Source organism: Trachemys scripta, chromosome 10 (genome assembly GCF_013100865.1).
Source record: "Trachemys scripta elegans isolate TJP31775 chromosome 10, CAS_Tse_1.0, whole genome shotgun sequence".
NCBI lineage: Eukaryota > Metazoa > Chordata > Testudines > Emydidae > Trachemys > Trachemys scripta.
Genome location: NC_048307.1, coordinates 9,255,794 through 9,275,027, shown reverse-complemented (window position 1 = coordinate 9,275,027; position 19,234 = coordinate 9,255,794). Strand labels below are relative to the sequence as shown.

General features: G+C 53.2%; 1 protein-coding gene across 2 annotated transcripts in view; it reads left to right on the top strand.

Annotated features, from left to right (window-relative positions):
* The first annotated feature begins 1,250 nt into the window (after positions 1-1,250).
* Positions 1,251-19,234, top strand: part of SLC29A4 (solute carrier family 29 member 4) — a 30,968-nt gene continuing 12,984 nt past the window's right edge. For both annotated transcript variants that reach the window (XM_034784359.1, XM_034784358.1), the window contains exons 1-8: positions 1,251-1,391; positions 7,718-7,890; positions 10,343-10,474; positions 11,416-11,529; positions 12,587-12,715; positions 14,335-14,409; positions 16,706-16,971; positions 18,060-18,195. In XM_034784359.1, coding sequence (XP_034640250.1) covers positions 7,728-7,890; positions 10,343-10,474; positions 11,416-11,529; positions 12,587-12,715; positions 14,335-14,409; positions 16,706-16,971; positions 18,060-18,195 — 1,015 coding nt within the window. In that variant the 5' untranslated portion in view covers positions 1,251-1,391; positions 7,718-7,727. The remainder of the gene's footprint in view (positions 1,392-7,717; positions 7,891-10,342; positions 10,475-11,415; positions 11,530-12,586; positions 12,716-14,334; positions 14,410-16,705; positions 16,972-18,059; positions 18,196-19,234) is intronic.

Below are 19,234 nucleotides of genomic sequence, written 5' to 3'. Positions count from 1 at the left end.
GCCTGCTCCCATTTAAGTCAAGCTCCCATAGGAGTAACATTAACACCCTGAATCAGGTACCCACACAGCTTGGGTGCTCGGTATCACTCAGCCTTCAGCCTCAGGCTGTGGACCTGAGACACCAACAAATCCCATTCATTGTGTGTTGTTCCCAAATGGTCCACACGGAGGCCAGGGTTTGGCGCTATTTATTAATGAGAGTAACAACAGATTACATTTATGTAGCTCTTTTCCTTCCAACGGGCTTGGTTCAATGTATACATTTATCAGTTCATCCTGGAATGCGGCCACCTCTGGGGTGAGATACAGCCGCTATCTAACCGTGCACAGCAACACTGTGGGTCCGTCAGCGAAGAAGAATCCTGGCTCCAGTTGAAACGACGGGGAAGTTTAGGTAGGCAGAATGTGACCACCCGCATTAGCCCATCTCTTAATATTATTATTGATGATGTGCAGGACCTTCCCCGATCAAGGCTCAGGGCCCCACAGCGAGGCGCTGTACAGAGAAGTAACAAAGAGGTCCCTGACCTGCAGAGCTGCCAATCTAGATGTGGGACAGGATGGCCCAAGCAGACCATGGGGGTGGGGTGGGAGGAGGAGGTTACAGTAAAGCAAACAGCCATCTCAGGTGCCCATCTGCGTGGGGCAGGGCAGTTTGCGGGCCCCACACCCAGGTTGTTTTTGCGGAGGGGGGGGTGCAATACTCCTGCTCCTATGGTGAAAAGTCCCCACAAGGCCTTTGGTAACCACAAGCAGCAAGACCCATTGGCCCTGTCTGCCAGCCAGTGGCCCCCAGCCTGGTGCCCAGGCGCTGGCTCAGACCAGCCTGGGGGAAGCTGCCACCTCCTGCAGGGCTGGCAGTGCCCCTTGTGCGCCTGGCTGCTCCCGCCCAGCCCAGCTCCCCCGGGCCAAACTGCCAAGGCTGCTGCCTTTGTGCCTGGCTCCATCCTCACCCTTGGCCTGGAGGGGGGCAGAGGGTGAGCGGGCACCCAGGGGCGGGCTGCTAACGCCACCCGGGTTCACCTAAGCTCCCCAGCCGCGGGCTGGAGACCCGCCTGGGGCTGGCACCAGGGGCCCGGGCATCACCCCTGAGCTCGCCCTGGGCAGGGCTGGACGCCCCGGGGGCTCGCCGGGCGCGCGTGAAGGGGACGGAGGAGGCGGGCTGGCTGCTGCAGGAGGAGGAGGGAGCGGGGGGCTGGGGCTGGGCCGCCGCGCACACGCTCTCCGCCTCCCCGCGGCGGCTCCCCCCAGGCGCGGAGCCGAGCGGAGCGGGCAGAGGCTGGATGGAGCCGGCGGCCGGGCGAGGGGAGGCAGCGGGCTGGCTCAGGCGGCCGGGCTGAAGGCGGCCGGGCAGGAGCGCTGAGGCGGCGGCGGAGCCAGCCCGGGCGGAGGTAAGGAAGGGAGGACGGGGCTAACCTGTTGGGCACGGCTGGAGCCCGGCTCCGGGGCTTGGGCCGCCCAGCCCGGCTCGGGCTGCGGCCCGGGGGCGGGGGACAAAGACCCCGAGCAGCGCAGGTTGCACATTGCACGGAGCTGGGTAAATCCTCGCTTGAGATTTCAGTGGGGGGGAGACACAGCCACACACACACACCCCCATCCGCCCCAGATGCACCCGGGCTCTGAACCTGCTGGGAGGCATCACTCCCCCCCCCAAAAAAAAAATCCCCCCGGGGGGCGCCCGGCCGCTGGCTGATCGCCGCGGGGTTCCCCCCCCCCCCCCCCCCCATAGCACTGTAATTAAATCAGGGCTTTTCAAATCTCTGCCTTCGTGCAACGTGGGTGTTTGCGCAGCGCCCCCAGGAGGGGGCATCCCAGGCAGGGGAGGGAGCCGGGAGCCCGGCTCGTGGCATGGGGGTGAATGGGGAGCAGATGGAAGGTGGTTGCTTGTTGCTGTTGCTGGCATGAAATGGGACAGGCATCTCGCCGGGCCCCTCTTTAGACAGCCGCAGGAGAGCAGAGCCCGGAGCGAGCCGCAGTGTTGAGCTCCCTTCCAGCCCGGCTTTTCTCACCCTCTCCTCCGCTCACAGCCCTGTAAGGAGCCCACCTTGGCAGCAGGACAGCTGGGCTAGGAGATGGCAGAGGAGGGAAGGAGCTAGAAAGAGGAAAGAAGTTGCTTCGGGGACAGAGAGCATCAGCAATTGTGGGGCAGCCCAGTGCTGGGGTTTAACAATCCAGGCTGCTTTTAGTGATAAGGGAATAAATCTTGCCTAGGAGAGGGAGCCGGACCTGCTAGAGGAGAGCCACTGTCCACACCCATCACTAGATTTTTGCTACTGAAAATATTTAAAAAACCCACAAAAATCTTCCTGATGAGAATTGAGTCATCCTCCCCATCCTCTCCGTTCTGAGCCTGGGAAAGGGACTGTGGATGTCACTCGCCTAAGGCCCAATTCTTCTCTCGCTGATAGAGGTGTAAGTGAGCAGTAACTGCACCGGTGTCAATGGATGCACACCAGTGTAAACCCACTGTGAGTGCAGAATCGGGCCGGGTGTTATTAAGGACTCGCATTGACTGCAGAACAGCAAAGGTTCATCCATGCTTCCCAGCTTTATTGGTCTAGTATAATCAGTAAGACGTTTAAGTTGTGATAAGAGGCTTTTATAATAGGTTTTCTATTTAAAAAAAATCTACCACAGGCTTTACAGTGGGTCTGGAGACCATTTCCTGTCTAGTCTTATCTGATTTGTTTCTTTTAGCATCAGGTGTTTGGTAAGTGGTTTTTGCTGTGTTTGTTTTTAATAATTTTAGCTGCTCTCATTACTCTGCTGTAGGGTGTTAAGAAAAGGTTAATGAAGCGTGACTTTCTCAACAAAAAATAATACAGAAAGGATCTGTATTCATTCCCAGTCCTGTCTGAGCCAGTCAAAGCTCTGTTCCTTGTTGGATGGTCTCGCATCTCTCACAGAGAATAACAAAGCATTGACCTGACAGTAGACAAAAAGGTGCTAATTCCAAACTCAGTTCTGTAAGCAGATTCCTGGCAGATAGCGTCAAGAATTGTTTTATCCCACCTTTAAAAGGGAGTGAAGCCCACTTAAAGAAATAACCTGTGAAACAGACCAGGAGTCAATTCTGGTGCTTCAAGGTGACTGAGGGATCAGTTTTCTGTTGTAATTTCATTTTCTTCAAAATGTGACACTCCAAGGTCGCTGTGTACGGCCAACCTTGCAAGCTTCATCCAGCGCGTGGACCCAATGCGTGAGGCCTACGTTTGTTCCATGTAGGAGCAGGTAGCTAGATTTTTACCCTCACCCTCTTTCCATTCAATGGAAGTTCAGGCAAAAAATTCCAAGCCCAAGATCAAGATGCTCGGTTTGGATCAATTTTGGGTTGCAGTTACCTTGAGTAGTTCAGCTGCTTTGCTCTTGTTGCATTGCCAGGCGGCTCGTTGGAGAGGGCACATTCCCCTTAGATTGTGGCTGGAGTATAGGACCTGTTGTTGCTACTTTGACCTTTAGTCTCTGAAAGAACAACATTCACATGTCAGAGGCAGAGACAGTGGATTATGCTATTAGCATAATGGTACTGACTGGCCTATCACACAGATTCAGAGGATGCTGTGGCACGTTTCTGGAATAAGTAAATATGTTTATGGCTCAAAGAAGCAATCAAAGTTTGGAAGGTCTAGTTTCTAAGGGGTCAATATAACTTTCATTAGCTTGTGTGACATTGGGACTGCAACCCAATTAACTACGGCATTAGGTTTTTATCCTGGTTTATCCAATATGTGGCTCGTCGGCTTATCATGGCTAAGACTCCATGTAAACCTTTATATCCTAGCAAACATCACATCTCATAATGCGACAGGAAATGACTGAAATTGAATTTCCCCCCCACCCCTGTGAGTCTGTTTTTAGAGCATTTTATTCCCCCGATGAGTGTACCTAAAGCTGTGTTTTGGTGGAGCACCACTGACATCCAGTGGGCAGTTGGGGTAATACACAGTAGACATAACTAGAAATGGTTTCAGAGTAGCAGCCGTGTTAGTCTGTATCCGCAAAAAGAACAGGAGTACTTGTGGCATCTTAGAGACTAACAAATTTATTAGAGCATAAGCTTTCGTGGACTACAGCCCACTTCTTCGGATGCATATAGAGTGGAACATATATTGAGGAGATATATATACACACATACAGAGAGCATGAACAGGTGGGTTTCAGAGTAACAGCCGTGTTAGTCTGTATCCGCAAAAAGAAGAACAGGAGTACTTGTGGCACCTTAGAGACTGGTGGGAGTTGTCTTACCAACTCTGAGAGGCCAGTTAAGTAAGAGAAAAACAATTTTTGAAGTGATAATCAAGCTAGCCCAGTACAGACAGTTTGATAAGAACTGTGAGAATATTTACAAGGGGAGACAGATTCAATGTTTGTAATGGTTCAGCCATTCCCAGTCCTTATTCAATCCTGAGTTGATTGTATCTAGTTTGCATATCAATTCCAGCTCAGCAGTCTCTCCTTGGAGTCTGTTTTTGAAGTTTTTCTGTTGTAAGATAGCCACCCGCAGGTCTGACATTGAATGGCCAGACAGGTTAAAGTGTTCTCCCACTGGTTTTTGAGTATTATGATTCCTGATGTCAGATTTGTGTCCATTAATTCTTTTGCGTAGAGACTGTCCGGTTTGGCCAATGTACGTGGCAGAGGGGCATTGCTGGCACATGATGGCATATATCACATTGGTAGATGTGCAGGTGAACCGAGCCCCTGATGGTATGGCTGATGTGATTCGGTCCTATGATGATGTCACTTGAATAGAGATGTGGACAGAGTTGGCATCGGGCTTTGTTACAAGGATAGGTTCCTGGGTCAGTGGTTTTGTTCAGTGATGTGTGGTTGCTGGTGAGTATTTAAATAAGGATCTACCCTCTGATGGTGTTTGGAATGAAATGAAGCTGGGGATCATCTAAAAGGATTTTGACCATGCAAAGAACTGTGCACTGAGGACCTATATACATGAACTGTTCCTGCATTAAGAACAAATATTCAAGGTATCAGCTGGCGCTGTCTGATTCCACAAGAGCCTCTTGGAGTTTTGCAAACTCTAGCTTCCCTGCAAGGCTTCTTGGGGTCGGGTCGGAGACTTAATTGATCAGACCCCTAATGGAATCACTGTGTTCCTGTTGGGATTCCAGATATGCAGGTAGATTTTCCCCCTCGTCAGAGCCATCGTTCATTGTGGTAGCCAGACACATGGTGCTCACCACAACAGAAAACAAATCAAATCCAAAAGACTCCCAACTCTGGGAGGCATGTTCCTGCCTGAGGTGGCCTAGAGCACCACCTAGAGGCAGAGCTAGGTCCCTGCAACACAGCCCCAGTTAAGTTTAAAGGGGTTCTTTGTAAGTGGCCCCTCATGACAGCAAGGATCGGTTAAAGTGGTTCCTGCTGATCTCTGCTGGGCTCACAGGTTTGGGGTTTGGAGCCCCCGGTTTGGGTTGGAAATTACAGCCCTGGGAATGGTGGAGCTAGGGCCAGTTCAAACAAATCTGGGTCTCCCTGCAAAGCCATTCACTTGGGGATCCCCTACTGAGAAGCCCAGATTCTCTCCGAGGCCTGCTGCAGAAATTCAGAGCACCCGCCAGGGCCAGGATAAGGGGGAGATGTCCCTGAGTGTCCAGGAGCCTCAAGTTATTGTCCCATTGATTACCGAGCTCTCAGACAGTGTGAAGCAGCTGATGTTTCACATCATGCCGCCCTGGGGCACGAACAGTAAACATCACACCAGCCTTCCAACCTGCCCTGCTGGGAAGGTTATGTATCTACACCGCCCACTACTGGAGGGAATGGGAATCTCCAACTCTTAGCAGAACTCTTTTATGCTGCTAACAGAGAGTCTCCTTCAGCTCAAGGGGTAGGGCCTCTGCTTTCAGACCAGGAGGCGTTGGGTTCTCTCCCCGTGTTGAAGTGCTCCTTGATCACACGGACAGCATAGAGTCATGCACAAAGTTGTAGGAGGGCCACCAGTTTGTTACAATAGTTTACCCTTTGCCTTCAGATGAGGCTCTCAAATGCCTTTACAAACATTTTCTAAAGCCTGTGAGGAAGGTATTATCTTCATATTACAGAAAGGTAAACTGAGGCGCAGAGGTTAAACAACTCTCCCAAGGGCATACAATGAGTCAGCATCCACGCCAGGAATAGAACCCTGCCCACTGCTCTAACCACAGACAGCATTGCCTCGCCCATGGCACTTCGCTCTTGGTCGTTAATCAGCCAGCGATGCCGTCTCGTGGCCAGTCCCAAGTCCTCTTTAACCCAGCTGACTGCCTGGTCTGGAGCCAAGGCCGCCCTGGTTGGTCTATTCTGGCCCCTGTCTTGGGCTTTTTCATATTGTGGTTCCTGGCAAAACGGAGGATTAAAAAAAAACCTCCTTGGGTTTATTTATTGAAACTGAAGCACGTGACAGGCTGCTGCAGAGCAGGAACATGGGGACATTAAAACCCCAGCACCAAAGCAAACCCCTGACAGCCGTTGCTGTCACCCTGACACCCAAGGCAGGAAACCCCCTTGCTGTCAGTGTGAAAACCCCACTGAGTGGCAGCAGCCCCGTCCTGCCGGCTTATCGGGTTTGGAGGCTTTCAGTGAGGGATTTGCAGCGGCGATAAACCTTACCACCACCCCTCAAAGCTTGAGATAAGCTCTCTAGATAGCCCAGCTCAAAGCTGCTGTCTCTGCTCTTGCATTTGGTGCCAGTGCAGTAGAAGCTACTGAGATGGACGAGACAGTGACTGGACCTGGGAGCAAAGATCTGTTCTGCAGCCTGGGCAGAACCCTGAGCTGCCGGAGGAAAGGGTCAGCCAAAGGGGGCTCGCTTCGGTGCACCACACGAGGTGCTGAATTGCATACAGTAATGCAGGGCCCTTTAAGGAGTGTCTGTGGAAGGAACGCACCTGTGCAAAGAATGCAAGGCTATATGACGGCAGGCCTAAAGGTCTCTGCCGAAATAGCCATCCCTGAGCTAGGTCTCCGGAGGCAGTGGACGAAGGAGCAAGTGGGAGCGAAGGAGCAATTGGATTTCCTTGTGGCCTTGCAACAAAATAACCTGAGACCAGTCTGCAGTCTCCAACCTGCACTCCTTACAGAGCCCCTTTGCCTCTGAGTTGCCGAGCACCTGCAGCTCCCATTGACTGCAGTGGATTGGGCCCATTAGCTTCGGTGGGCTTTTGCTTCAATAAGGCCCTCAGGATTTGGTCCACTAAGAATACTGTTTCTCTCCAGTGCCAGCTGCTAAGAGCAATGCTCTGAGTCTGGGCTGAAAATGAAACTATGCACATCCCTCCAGTCCCAAACGTTCAGCTAGTGTGAGCTGCTGTGAGAAATGATGCAGAAGCCCTGGGGTGTAACGAGAAGAAACAGGATGAGACTGAGCAAAGGAAATGGCTGATTATCAGGAGAGCCGTCCTGCCAGTGAGGTGAATTACACTAAAGCCTTCCAGGACTGAGGCCAGCAGGAGCCCCGTCGCTTGGGGCAGTTAAAACTAGACAGGGCAAAGCACTTGAGATGCTGTGGTCATTCTGGCTCTAGCAGGGGGAAGGGCCAGATGATCTCACAGCTCTTTTCCCTCACTAGCTACTATGCTATTTTGCATGGAGCGTTTAATGTTTTCCCTACTACGTATTACGTTAGCTGAGCTCTTGGCCCTGTTGGGAATAAGCCCCTGGGGGGTATCCCCTGAGGACCACGCTGGGGCTGAGCTGATGGTGTCCTCTCTTGCTTTAGGTCAGCCACAATGGGCTCCGTCAGAGGAGATCACTTCAAGGACATCAGCCCCGTGGTGACCCCCGAGGGGAACGTGGTGATGAGCTTCAGCTTTGACAGCTACCAGCTGGAGGAGGAGGAGCTGCAGGCGAAAGGGAATCAGGCCAAGGGAGTCCTCACCTTCATGGAGCCAGGTAGGGCTTGGTGGCTGGGCTTCGCATCTCTCCTGGCTCGCAAGGAGGGAGCGTGGAGGAAGGGCTGAACGGGGCACCTAGCGATGGCAGTGACAGACTGCTGAGGTGGCTCCCTGGATGCAGGGAGGGGAGTGGGGAGAGAGAGCGTTGTCGTAGCCAGTGCTGCACCAACCAGCAGAATGTTCCACGTATCACAGAGCGATGGGCAAACCCTGTTTTGCCCCCCCCAGACTTTGGCCAGGTGTTCAGATTATCCTGGCTCCTTGGGTCGGGAGATCTCACAGGGGTGGGCTTTCTTGCAAGGTCTTCTGGCCAGGCCAGACACGCCCCTTGGGCAGCCATTACCTCATTGTGGTAATGCTTCAGGCCCAAATGAGACCCGGAAGCACAGAGACCACAGGACAGGGTGGACATAATAACAACGGTACGTTCGGGGAACTTTTCCCAAGGCTCCAGAAGGTTCGGTTCAAATCCTGGCCAGCGTCTGGGGCTGGTTCTTATTGTACAGGAGCCATTTGGCCCAGTCCTTAAGCATAACTACTGTGAGTGGAGGCTGCTGTCCAGGCAGCCCCTGAGCTGTTGCCATGGCCCGGACGTTCTCCTGCGTCCAAACAGCCTGTGAGGAGAACAAGCTAATCCCAAAGCTTTGTGGCTTTGTAACCCTCCCACATCCCCAGGACTGGCATGGGGGTGCTGCAGCCAGGACCCACCAAAACAAGCAGGGAATTCCCCAACTGCGTGGGTCCGAGGCAGCACGCAGGATGCTTCTCTGCTCACTAGCCACGGGAGCATGACTGGGCCAGCAACTGCATGGCTATTGGCTGGCCACCCTCCTGCTGAGCCCTCCCCTCGGAGGAGGCGTGCGGGCTTTGACATCCCAGCAGGGTTGGGTAAGAAAGGCCATTCTTGGGGCTGGGATGAGGAAGCGTGCGATGTATCGTGGCTCCTCCCTCGGCTCTTAATCACTCCCCCTTCACTGCCAGGCCTCTCTGTGGCTCCTGACGTGCTTTCATTCCTCTCCGTCTGATGCCGGGGCAGTGGGGAGCCTGGGGGCCCGTGCTATTTGCAAGGCACACACATTACCACTTCCCTGTGCAGAGCCCCCGGTATTTGAACAGTGCAGACTCCGACATGTCATAACTGCGGTGTGTTCCCAGATGACAGGAAAGCAATTAACAAGCAGTCGCTCCCCTGGCCAAGATGATCTTATTCAAGAGTTTACTCCCAACATCTCACAGGCTGAGTCACTTAAGCAGGTGCCAGCTGTAGGACAGACCCTTACCTTACCTCCACTGGGGCTAGTTGCATTTGCACCAGCTGCGGCTCTGGCCCTAGGTTTGAACCTCTGCCAATCACTCCCTGTACGTACATTTGGTTGGCACGGGACTGCTTCATACCAGATTACTGCCGTCCATTGCACATCAAAGGCCTGGTATTCTTATACAGCCAGAGTCACTGTTGAAATGCCTCTATTCACAGGGTGCAGTTTAGCCAGGCTGGTGTTTATTTGTGGAGCGCCATAGGTGAGCCTGGTGTTGGGCACATTATGGGAACCCTGCAAGACAGCTATCAAGCATGAATCCCGCCATTTACATTGACCCTGCTGTTTAATCCGTCTGGGAGCTCTCCGACCCTGTAATGAGGGGTTAGGGCTTGGAGGCTGCTTTCCCACGTGGCCTTGTGGAGCACTCGCCCCTGGGCCATTAGGTGGCCCTTTGGGAAAGGCTGAGATTTAATACAGCTGTTGCTCTTTTGGGGCCCCCAGATGTTCCCTTGTGAGCCCACCTGAGATAACAAGCAGGTGTCTCTGCTTTGCTCTTTCCGCGGGGGTGGGGGGGTTCACGTGCAGAAGTGTGGCTGGGCTGGGGTCAGTGATTCTGTGAAAATACATCTGGCTGTGGAGATAAATAACTTCTCCTAGTACAGGGACCATTTAATTCTGTGATAGAAAAACCTCCCTCTTTGCTCCTGGTATGGAAGGCTGGGAACAGAGGTAGGTGAACAGAGGCATGTGTACACAGATCCATACGTATGAGTGTCTTTAGGAAGATACTTCCCCCGTTGGCTGGTACTACACAGATGTCCGATATGTGGGTTTCTTGCCCCTTCCGCTGAAGCAGCTAATGCTGGCCATTGTTAGAGACAGGGTCCCAGACGAGCTGGACCACTGGTCTAGTCTGGTTATTCCTGTGTGGGTGATCGAGTAGAATAATGGCACTGCAGCGTCTCATGGGAGAGAAGAGAGTTGGAATGAATATAACAGGGATTCTTTACTAAAGCTGCAAGACCCAGACAGAGCCTGTCATTTGGGAATGTTCTGTACCTCATCTCAATGAACAATAAATCTGTTGCCTCTCGATATATTTCCCAGCCTGTCTGTAGGACTCTGTGTTGGGTTCTAAGAGGCCCATCACCATAACGGTCACATGTTCTGTCATATTTTGGCGTGTAGCCTCGGAAGACCCCGAACCCCAGGATCGATACCATGGGATTTACTTTGCCATGCTGCTAGCAGGGGTTGGATTTCTCCTGCCGTACAACAGCTTTATCACAGATGTGGACTATTTGCATCACAAATATCCAGGTGGGTCCTTCCCGGCGATGGTGGTTTGGCATGTCCCAGGCTCTGCTCCCTGGATTTCATTCACCCTGAGCCAGGACATGACATGGAAGCTGTCACGTCAGAGTCCTCATTAGCAGGAGAATGCTAGTCTGACAGGCAGAGGGGAATCAGCCGGACAAGCCGCTGATTTCCAGTTCACATTTAACCTTTGAAAGCCAGCAGTCCGGATTCCTGATGTTAAATGCCAATAGCAAACACAGTCACATTTAGTGACAGGAGATCCTAGAAGCTGGTGCTAGGATGTTGAAAAGACAGAGGCTGCCGAAGTGAGTGTTTGTGTATTTGGTGGGGGTCTGGTTTTGAAATAGGACTTGTCCTGGTCTCCCAGTTCTTCTGGATGCAAATATTTACAGGTGCTGGATGTCTACCAGCCTGAACTCACAAATGTAGCCCAATTAATGACAGCAGTATCACCCAGGGGTGTTTGTATCCTGAGTGCAAAGTGGAGCTATAAAAAATGTGCAGCTGCCCCACGGGCATCTCCTGTGTTGCCCCTGGGGTATCTCCCCAGACCCTCTCCCCACTTTCTATCATTCCACAGCCTTCTAGTTCGGACAGCCCTGGCTGCCTATTTCCACAACCTGGAAAATGTTTCCTGTTCCTGGATATCCCTAGACAAGGCAACCCTGAAATTGTGCTTTTGAGCCCGCAGCTGAGTTACCCAAACAATGGCACTATAAACACTGAGCCTGGTTCAGCCCTCGGATAAACCAGACAGGTGGGCTGGGGGAAATACAGAACAGCCACCAGACCCCAAATTCTGTTCACCAAGGTGCCAACACAGACCTGTGGTCAGCAGTAGCTTGATAGCACCCTGCTCTCCCGGCTGAACTCAACGCACTTAGTCCGACGCTGCTCTTGGAGCGTTGCTGACCGCCCTCACCTCTTCTGTTGCTCTGCAGGGACCTCCATTGTGTTTGATATGAGCCTCACCTACATCCTGGTAGCCTTGGTAGCTGTCATCTTGAACAACGCCCTGGTGGAGCTGCTGAGTTTGCACACCAGGATTTCTGTGGGTAGGTCTCTCCAATTCCTTCCCCTACCCCAGGGATCCGGACAGGACCCAAGCCTACCCCCGCATTCTGGGGCTACCATATTTCCTTGGCTATTGTCCCATCCCATCGGTGCAAGCGGTCAGGGTAGCGTTTGCCAGAAGGATGGACTCTACTCCCGTCTCCAGCGCGTCTCCACCAACTGACCTGGGAACAGGCTGCAAGCACTGAGATATCATTGCCCGTCCACGGCCCCTTCAGAGTACCGGAGTGTCACTTCTGCTCCCCGCCTGATCTCCCAGCAGCGAGGACGAGATGCGTGTTGTGTGTGCAGATACCTTCTATTCAGTTTCCAGGGGGAAGGGGGTTGGGAGATCCGGGCTGGTCATGTGCAAAGCAGTGTAAGCATATTCCATTCACCCAAGCCACAGGCCACCCAGTCACTTAGATTTAGCCCAGCATCCAGTGTAAACTGGAGGGGAGGGATAGCTCAGTGGTTTGAGCATTGGCCTGCTAAACCCAGGGTTGTGAGTTCAATCCTTGAGGGGGCCACTTAGGGATCTGGGGCAAAAATCAGTACTTGGTCCTGCTAGTGAAGGCAGGGGGCTGGACTTGATGACCTTTCAGGGTCCCTTCCAGTTCTAGGAGATAGGATATCTCCATATATTAAATTAAACACCCAAACTTTCAGACACACCATTAGCGGGACACCAGAAATACAATCAGGCAGACATTTGGACGCCCAAACATCTGGCTGCCTAGAAACTCAAACATCACGAGGAACCCACATGTCGATGCCTAGGCTTCCATTCTGCCCCATAAGCAGTTAAATAACTAAAGCCATCTTGGTGTAGATGGAAAGAAACGGGGGGTTTCTCTGGCCCCTTGTTCATCTGCTCTGTAACTCCATCTCCGCCTCAGTGCAGGGACGCGCTGTTCCAGTGGCTCTGGCACTTGGCCCATTGGGTTTTCACTGGGATTCCGCAGGCTGCCGAACTCATCACATCGCTGTCTGGAGCCAGTCCAAAGGCTGGCTTCCAGCTCTGCCCCCTGACTCCCGTGTCCATCTTGTTCGCTGCAGGATACCTGTTCGCTCTGGGTCCCCTTCTCTTCGTCAGTATCTGCGATGTCTGGTTGGAGCTCTTCACCCACAGGCAAGCGTATGCTATTAACCTGATAGCCGTAGGGGTCGTGGCCTTCGGCTGCACAGGTATGTGAAGACTGGCACAAGGAGGACAGGCCAGGTGGTTTTGGGGAGAGCAGAGTCTTGTTTCAGGGTACAAGGCCTGCTTGAAAATAGAGAGGGGAGTATCTGGAAGGGGGAAACTGCCCCTCCCCTCAAAGATCCTATTTCCTTGCAAGGAAAAGCAGGAACAAACCTTCTGACATTTCTGTTGGGTCCATATAACTCAGCGGTTTGCAGCCCCTGATGGGCCACCTGCTGCTGCCTGAAACTCCAGATCCCTGCTCCCTGAACCATCTCCCCACTCTTCTTCTGAAGTAGATTTGTTCGGTCACTTACATCTGCTCTTCTCAGATCCCGGGAACACCCTATAACCCATAGCACATGAAGCAGCATGCACACCTGCCAGCGAAAACCAGGAGATATCTGATTTGCATTAAATGGCATATATTTGCATAACATTATCCTCATTTGCATAAAGTGCTGCCTGATGGCCTGGGGGGCTTTCAGCTTCTCTTGGAACCCCCAAATACCAAACTCCGTACCCCCCCCCCCAGCCCATCATCAATCAAACATGCATCCCTAGCATCACCAGGTCAGTCAATGGGGCCAGATCCCAAGCCGGGGTAAATCAGCAGAGCCACCGCTGCTCCTTGCTTTGCCAGCTGGCCTGGCTGGTTTGTTAGTTGTGTTGGGAAGTGCTGATGGGGTGGGGCATACGAGTACCAGGCAGATAGATTAGCTAGAAAAGAACGTGAATTGAACCCCACCTCTTGTTGGGTGAAAAAAGTCTGTGGGGGGGAGGGGGCGGGGTGTTCCGCCTCCCATTTTGGGCTCTGTAAAGTGCCCGTTTTTGAGCTACGGAGACGCATTTATGATTTTTGAATCACTGCTTGCTGTTCCAGCTGCTGAGTTTCTGGTTCATTTTGAAAATATTAGTAACCCAAAAGCCATCAAGTCCAGTTGTTACTGTGCTAACCAAAGCCTTTTCCCTTGTGACTGAATGCTTTGGAATAATGAAATTCCAGGGCCCCGTGCAGCTGCTGGGCAGCGGGACTTGTTAATCCCAGGGCAATCCCCAAGTGGGTGATTTTTATTCGCCGACCATATTTCATCCCGTAAAAACCCAGCCTTCTGCAGCTAATTAGCACCAGCTAGCCCAGGTGTGTTTACAGCCTTTTTATGATTTTCTTTATGATGCTGTTTAACACTCTGGAACACGAGTCGTTCACGTGATGCTTCACATCTGTAAACAACCGGATTCAATCTGCACCCTCACCCCTGCCCCAACACCCTGTTACAGTTTGGCTTTTAGTACCTCGGGCTCTCATGGGCCGGAGGTATCCAGGACCGAGAGCTGGTGCCTTTCCACAGTATTGTCTTCTTATAGCGTTGGCAAGAGTGAAGAAGGCGGTTCTGATTCCTGAAAGCACTTAGACCTGCTTGAGTCCTTCCCCAGCTACAATGAGCTTAAAGTTAAGCATGTGCTGCCTTGAATCAGAACTGCACCAACCTCTTCTGCTTCAACCTCTCCAGGGACCTTGGTAGGACTCCCAGCAATATATTTGGCCTAGATCCCCGCGGAATTGTGGGTAGGGAATAATACCTCTTCTCCTCTCTTTTTTCGGCGCGCCTCTCTCTTTAAGTGCAGCAATCCAGTTTCTACGGCTACACCGGGATGCTGCCCAAGCGGTACACCCAGGGGGTGATGACTGGCGAGAGTGAGTATCCTCCTAACCCTGGAGTCTCAAAGCTTGCTAGCTGGCAGAGCGACTCGCGGTTCGGATTAGATAATCGGCTCATTATCCAGCTGCTAGCTGGCACATTGGCCAGTGCGTCCTCAGTTGGCCCATTCTCCTGGATGTAATCATTAGTTGGCACGTGTAATAAAGACCCCCGGCTTGACACAGAGACGACGTCTATGCTTGGAGCTCAGATGTGATTCCCAGCTCGCGCAGACATACTCATGCTAGCTCTCATCAAGCTACTGTGCTAGCCACGGTAGCACGGGCAGCCGTGATCAGCGTCATGGGCTGGCCGCCCAGGCTTCAGGCGAGCCGTGCTGCTGCTTCCCGTGCTCTCAAGCTCACACGGGTTTGGCTGCGGGAGCTGGGAGCATCCCTAGCTGACAGGGTAGACCTAGACAGAACCGGGTTGCAATGGTCCATCCACCACAATGTCAGGTTCTTGGGGAAGATGCTGCTGAGAGATGTGACTTCTCCACGCTAAGAGGTCTAGGCGGAGCCCGCCTTTAGCAATCTGGTAACGTTACGCCCAGAGCAAAGTCGCATACACGGGGTACGGCTGTGCCGAGGTCAGAGGTGTGATTGCAGCGTATGTAGACATACCTGAGCTAGCTGGAGTCTAGCTCACCCGAGTGCTCATAGCTGTGACGCTGTGGTGGCCTAGACTTCAGTGCGGCCTGTACAAGCCCTTCTGGGACCCGGGGCACTTACTCGGGTGACTAGTCCATGCTGAAGCCTGTGCTTCACTGCGGTTGGTAGCTAGCTCGGGTATGTCTCCATGTGCTGCAGTCACTGTTGCAGTGTAGATGTAACAGCCGTGTTTCTACAGCTGTCTCTCTAGCTCTGTAGAGGGGAGGACAGCATGAGCGGCATGCAGACAGCACACTCATGTCGCAGGGCATTTTACAGCGAGTAGAACAGAGGATAGAGTCTCTGCCGTGACCAGGGGTAGGGGTGACCTCTATCCCAGTTAGATTGCAGCCCATCTTTCAATGTACACAGCAAAGGCCTTCATTCATTATTAGCTGAGTCTTCTTTAGAAGACCGCTCCATCCCCCATTGCCAGCGTACGTTGGCCCAGCAAGCCCACCAATCGCTGTCTCCAGCCCTGCTCCCTGAGATGGCTCGCTGGAAACCGACCGGCATGCTGCTCACTCCTCAGGTGCTGCTGTCCAGAAGAGGCGTTAGTCTTTTCCTGGTAAAGTCAATAGCCATTGGCCGGGATAATGGATTTGACATCCTGCTGTGCTCAGACCCGTTGGCCTTGGCACACACTAGCAGGTGGTGGGCACGCTCACCACCTACCATTGGCAGATGCGCTAACTGACGACAGCTGGGGTGCTCGCACTGATATTTTGACTGATGGGGAAATTCGTTGGTCTTTGGTTGGTGTTTTCATCAGTCAGTGGCCAGCTGGCCCTACGCCAGACAGAGAAAAACTGTAATTACAGTGGGCATGTGGGCCAGAAAGAAAGGCTGCCCCCTCCCATGGGCTGGGGTAATGAACAGCACTCAGTGTGGTTGGCCTGTCCCTTCCGCTTACACATAGGGGCATGAAAACTCTGGCATTGTAACTCTGCCTAGTGCTAGCTCCTGGGTTCCTCGGGGAAATACACTGACTGGCAGAGGGGTGCGTGCACTGATCTGACGCTGTTTCCCTTTGCTCTGCACATGTACGGCTGCTGCTAACGCCCAAGAGAGCAAAGCACGAGCATTGCCAGGGACTGCCAGCTGACGGGGCAGCGCCAGGTCTGTGTGGTGTGAGCCGATTCCCCTGTATTTCCCCCAGCAGGAGATGAGCCGTCTCACAGCAGGGAGAGAGAACAGACAGTTCCTGTGCCTCACCCCTTTGTCGGGGAGATAAAAGTGCTGCGCCACTGGCTTCTCCACTCACTTTCCCCCATTGCAGCTAACTCCAAAGCAAACAAGGCCGGGACCAGGTGCCTGTTCTCCTGTGTTGCTGGGGGAAGTACTAGGGAATCAGCTTTACTGACAGAAATCATCTCAGCTCACAGAGTAGCCGCTGGCTCACAGCAGTTGTCAGTTCTCATTCCATCCAGCCCACACCAGCCCACTCAGTACGTGTTAGTGCCCCTCTCTGGGGCCAGGCCAAGACAGGCCCGGCCTGGCCACCGAGTCACATCTTGGGTTCTGTCCTTGTCAGTGGGTTTCAAACCCGCTCCAGAATGGCTCTGCAGCCCCGGCCATTAAGCGGCGCGCTGTCCCTGGACCCCCTGTGCCGACGGGCCTGCTTGTGCTCTCTTCCACTCAGGCACCGCGGGGGTGATCATCTCCCTCAGCCGCATTTTCACCAAACTCCTCCTGTCGGACGAGAAGGAGAACACCATCATCTTCTTCTTCATCTCCATCGGCATCGAGCTCATGTGCTTCATTCTCCACCTGCTGGTGAAGCGCACCCATTTCGTCCGGTACTACACTGCCTGCTCCCGGGAGGGCGCACCTGAGGGCAAAGGGGTCCCAGACCACGGCACCGGATACAGGGTTCACCACGACGTCACTGCAGAGGATGTCAGATTCGTAAGTCTCCCTTTCTGTGCTATGTGGGCGGGTGTGCCAGAGCTTTTAGATCCCGCGGGGGTTCTGCTGCCTCTGTCCTGGGCCTCCTGCTGCTTGCCTGAGGCTGATGTGCTGGGGAAGCTATCTCCTAGGCAAATGGGAAGGACTGACAAAAGTGTACAAAGATGCAGTGGTTTGGTCCAGGTGGCCTTTTGGTGCAGAACCCAGAGTTGGGTTAGAACTTGGAGCACAGCATCTGCCCCCAGACCCAGGAAAGCGGCAAGCTGAGCAGCTCCAACCAGTGGTGTCAGTTGTTTGGCATGAGAGCCATGCTTTGCTTCTCATCACGGTCTGTCTGCCACACAAGTCCCTGCCGAAGGGCATTAGCAGGGCTGCTCCTTCAGCTTCGCAGGCAGAGTGGTGGGCTAGAAATGCAGTGCTCCGTGCTCCAGCCCCTCACAGACGATGTTCATGAATGAGTGTGATAATTGGCCTGCATCTCATTGGCTGTAGGACAGGGGTTGCCACCCTGTCACTGGTTCAGCTCTTTCTGGTAGGCCGCCTGATCTCTGCACGCTGGCCCCTGCTCTTTGCTTGTAACTGTGACATGTCTACCATTACTATCCTGTGCAAACAATTGCTGAGGTTGCCATAGGGACGGTACGCGATTGGGCACGGGAGGGGAGGTGGGCTGTGCAGCCCGGAATGGGAGAGGAGATGGGCCTACAAGACAACCTGCTTTCCATTGGTGTGCACTCTATGGAAAAATGCGAGAGCCCCTCTTTTAGGAGGTATGTGGCGCCCTCTACTGGTGCATTGGTGCAGAGAGAACTGAAGTATTGTATATAAATCTCTACAATAAAGGTGGGTGTCCTAGCATGGCACATAAACTGATCGCTCAATCTAACCCATATTTCCCTCTGCCCTTCCTGGATGGAGTGTATTAGAGCCACTGACCTCATCCATTCTGGCTTGGCTAGTGACAGCAGGACGGTCTTACATCAAGCCGGATACGTTCCCGGAGTCTTTCCCCCTCCTCCCCCTGAGCTTTTCTTTGCAAAATACCCCCTGGTTCAACGCTACCCTGATCCCTCTTGTGCTTTCCCCAGGAAAATCGGCCTTGTGGGCAGGTGGGCTCCCCTCCGGGCAGCCTGGGGCATGAAACTGAGCTGGCTGGCAGCGGCACCTACGTGAGGTTTGACGTCCCTCGACCAAGAATCAAAAGGAGCTGGCCCAGCTTCCGAGGTAGGACACCGGAGTCCAGCTGCAGGGACCTGCTAGCCAGGCTGTCCAGACCCTCCCCGGCACTCGCTGTGACGAGCGCGCTTGTCTTTTGCTCTAGCTGGCAGGGACAACACCCTCACTTAAAGGGGCTTTCAGAGGCTGCCATTTAAAGTGGAACTGTTCCCTTTTTATAGTACTGCGTCCGCGTGAGCGTTTCTGTCGTGTCGTTGGGGGAGGAAGGATATTCCTTTACTGAAGGCTCGGGACATCTGGGGTCAGCTCCTCCGTTGCCACAGCATTTTCATGTGACCTTGGGCAAGTCACTTATTCTCTGTATGCCTCGGCTCCCCATCTGCACAAAGGGGATGAAAACATGCTCCTAGTTCATCAATATCTGCGAGGCACTCAGAGGTTACTGTGATGGCAGCCATAGACGTCTATCCCTAGGATAGACCTTCCACCCCTAAATGCGTCGCCCTCTAGATACACACAGCATCTCTGAGATGCAGCTGCCTCTGGTGTGGGAGGGGGAATCTATCCAACACATTGCGCTGAACAGCAGTAGAGACAGAGAAACTTTTAGGCCAAAGTGAGGTAATCTCATGATGCACATCACAGGGAGTCTGAGGCAACATTTCTGCCAAGCACTGGACATAAAACAACACTGCCAGCTACCGCAATCTCTCACTTTTTTGCCTTCACAGGGGGCAGGGGAGGAAAGGGAGATCACAGCTAGTGTAAATTAGCTATTCCCCGGAGTTGCAGTTGTGGCATGTACACAACATGTGGAATTACAGCATTCATACAGCTCTAGTGTCCGATGGAAATCAGAGAGACTGCTTAGGTAGCCTGCTGGATTCAGCCCTGAGTTCTGCTGAAGTCATTTGAATAGGGTTACCATACGTCCGGATTTTCCCGGACATGTCTGGCTTTTGGGGGTTCAAATCCCCGTCCGGGGGGAAATCCCCAAAAGCCGGGCATGTCCGGGAAAATCGGGAGGGAGGGATGGAGGGCTCGGCCGGGGCCTCTTTGGCCGGGGCCGGTGCAGGGCCGGGCCGGG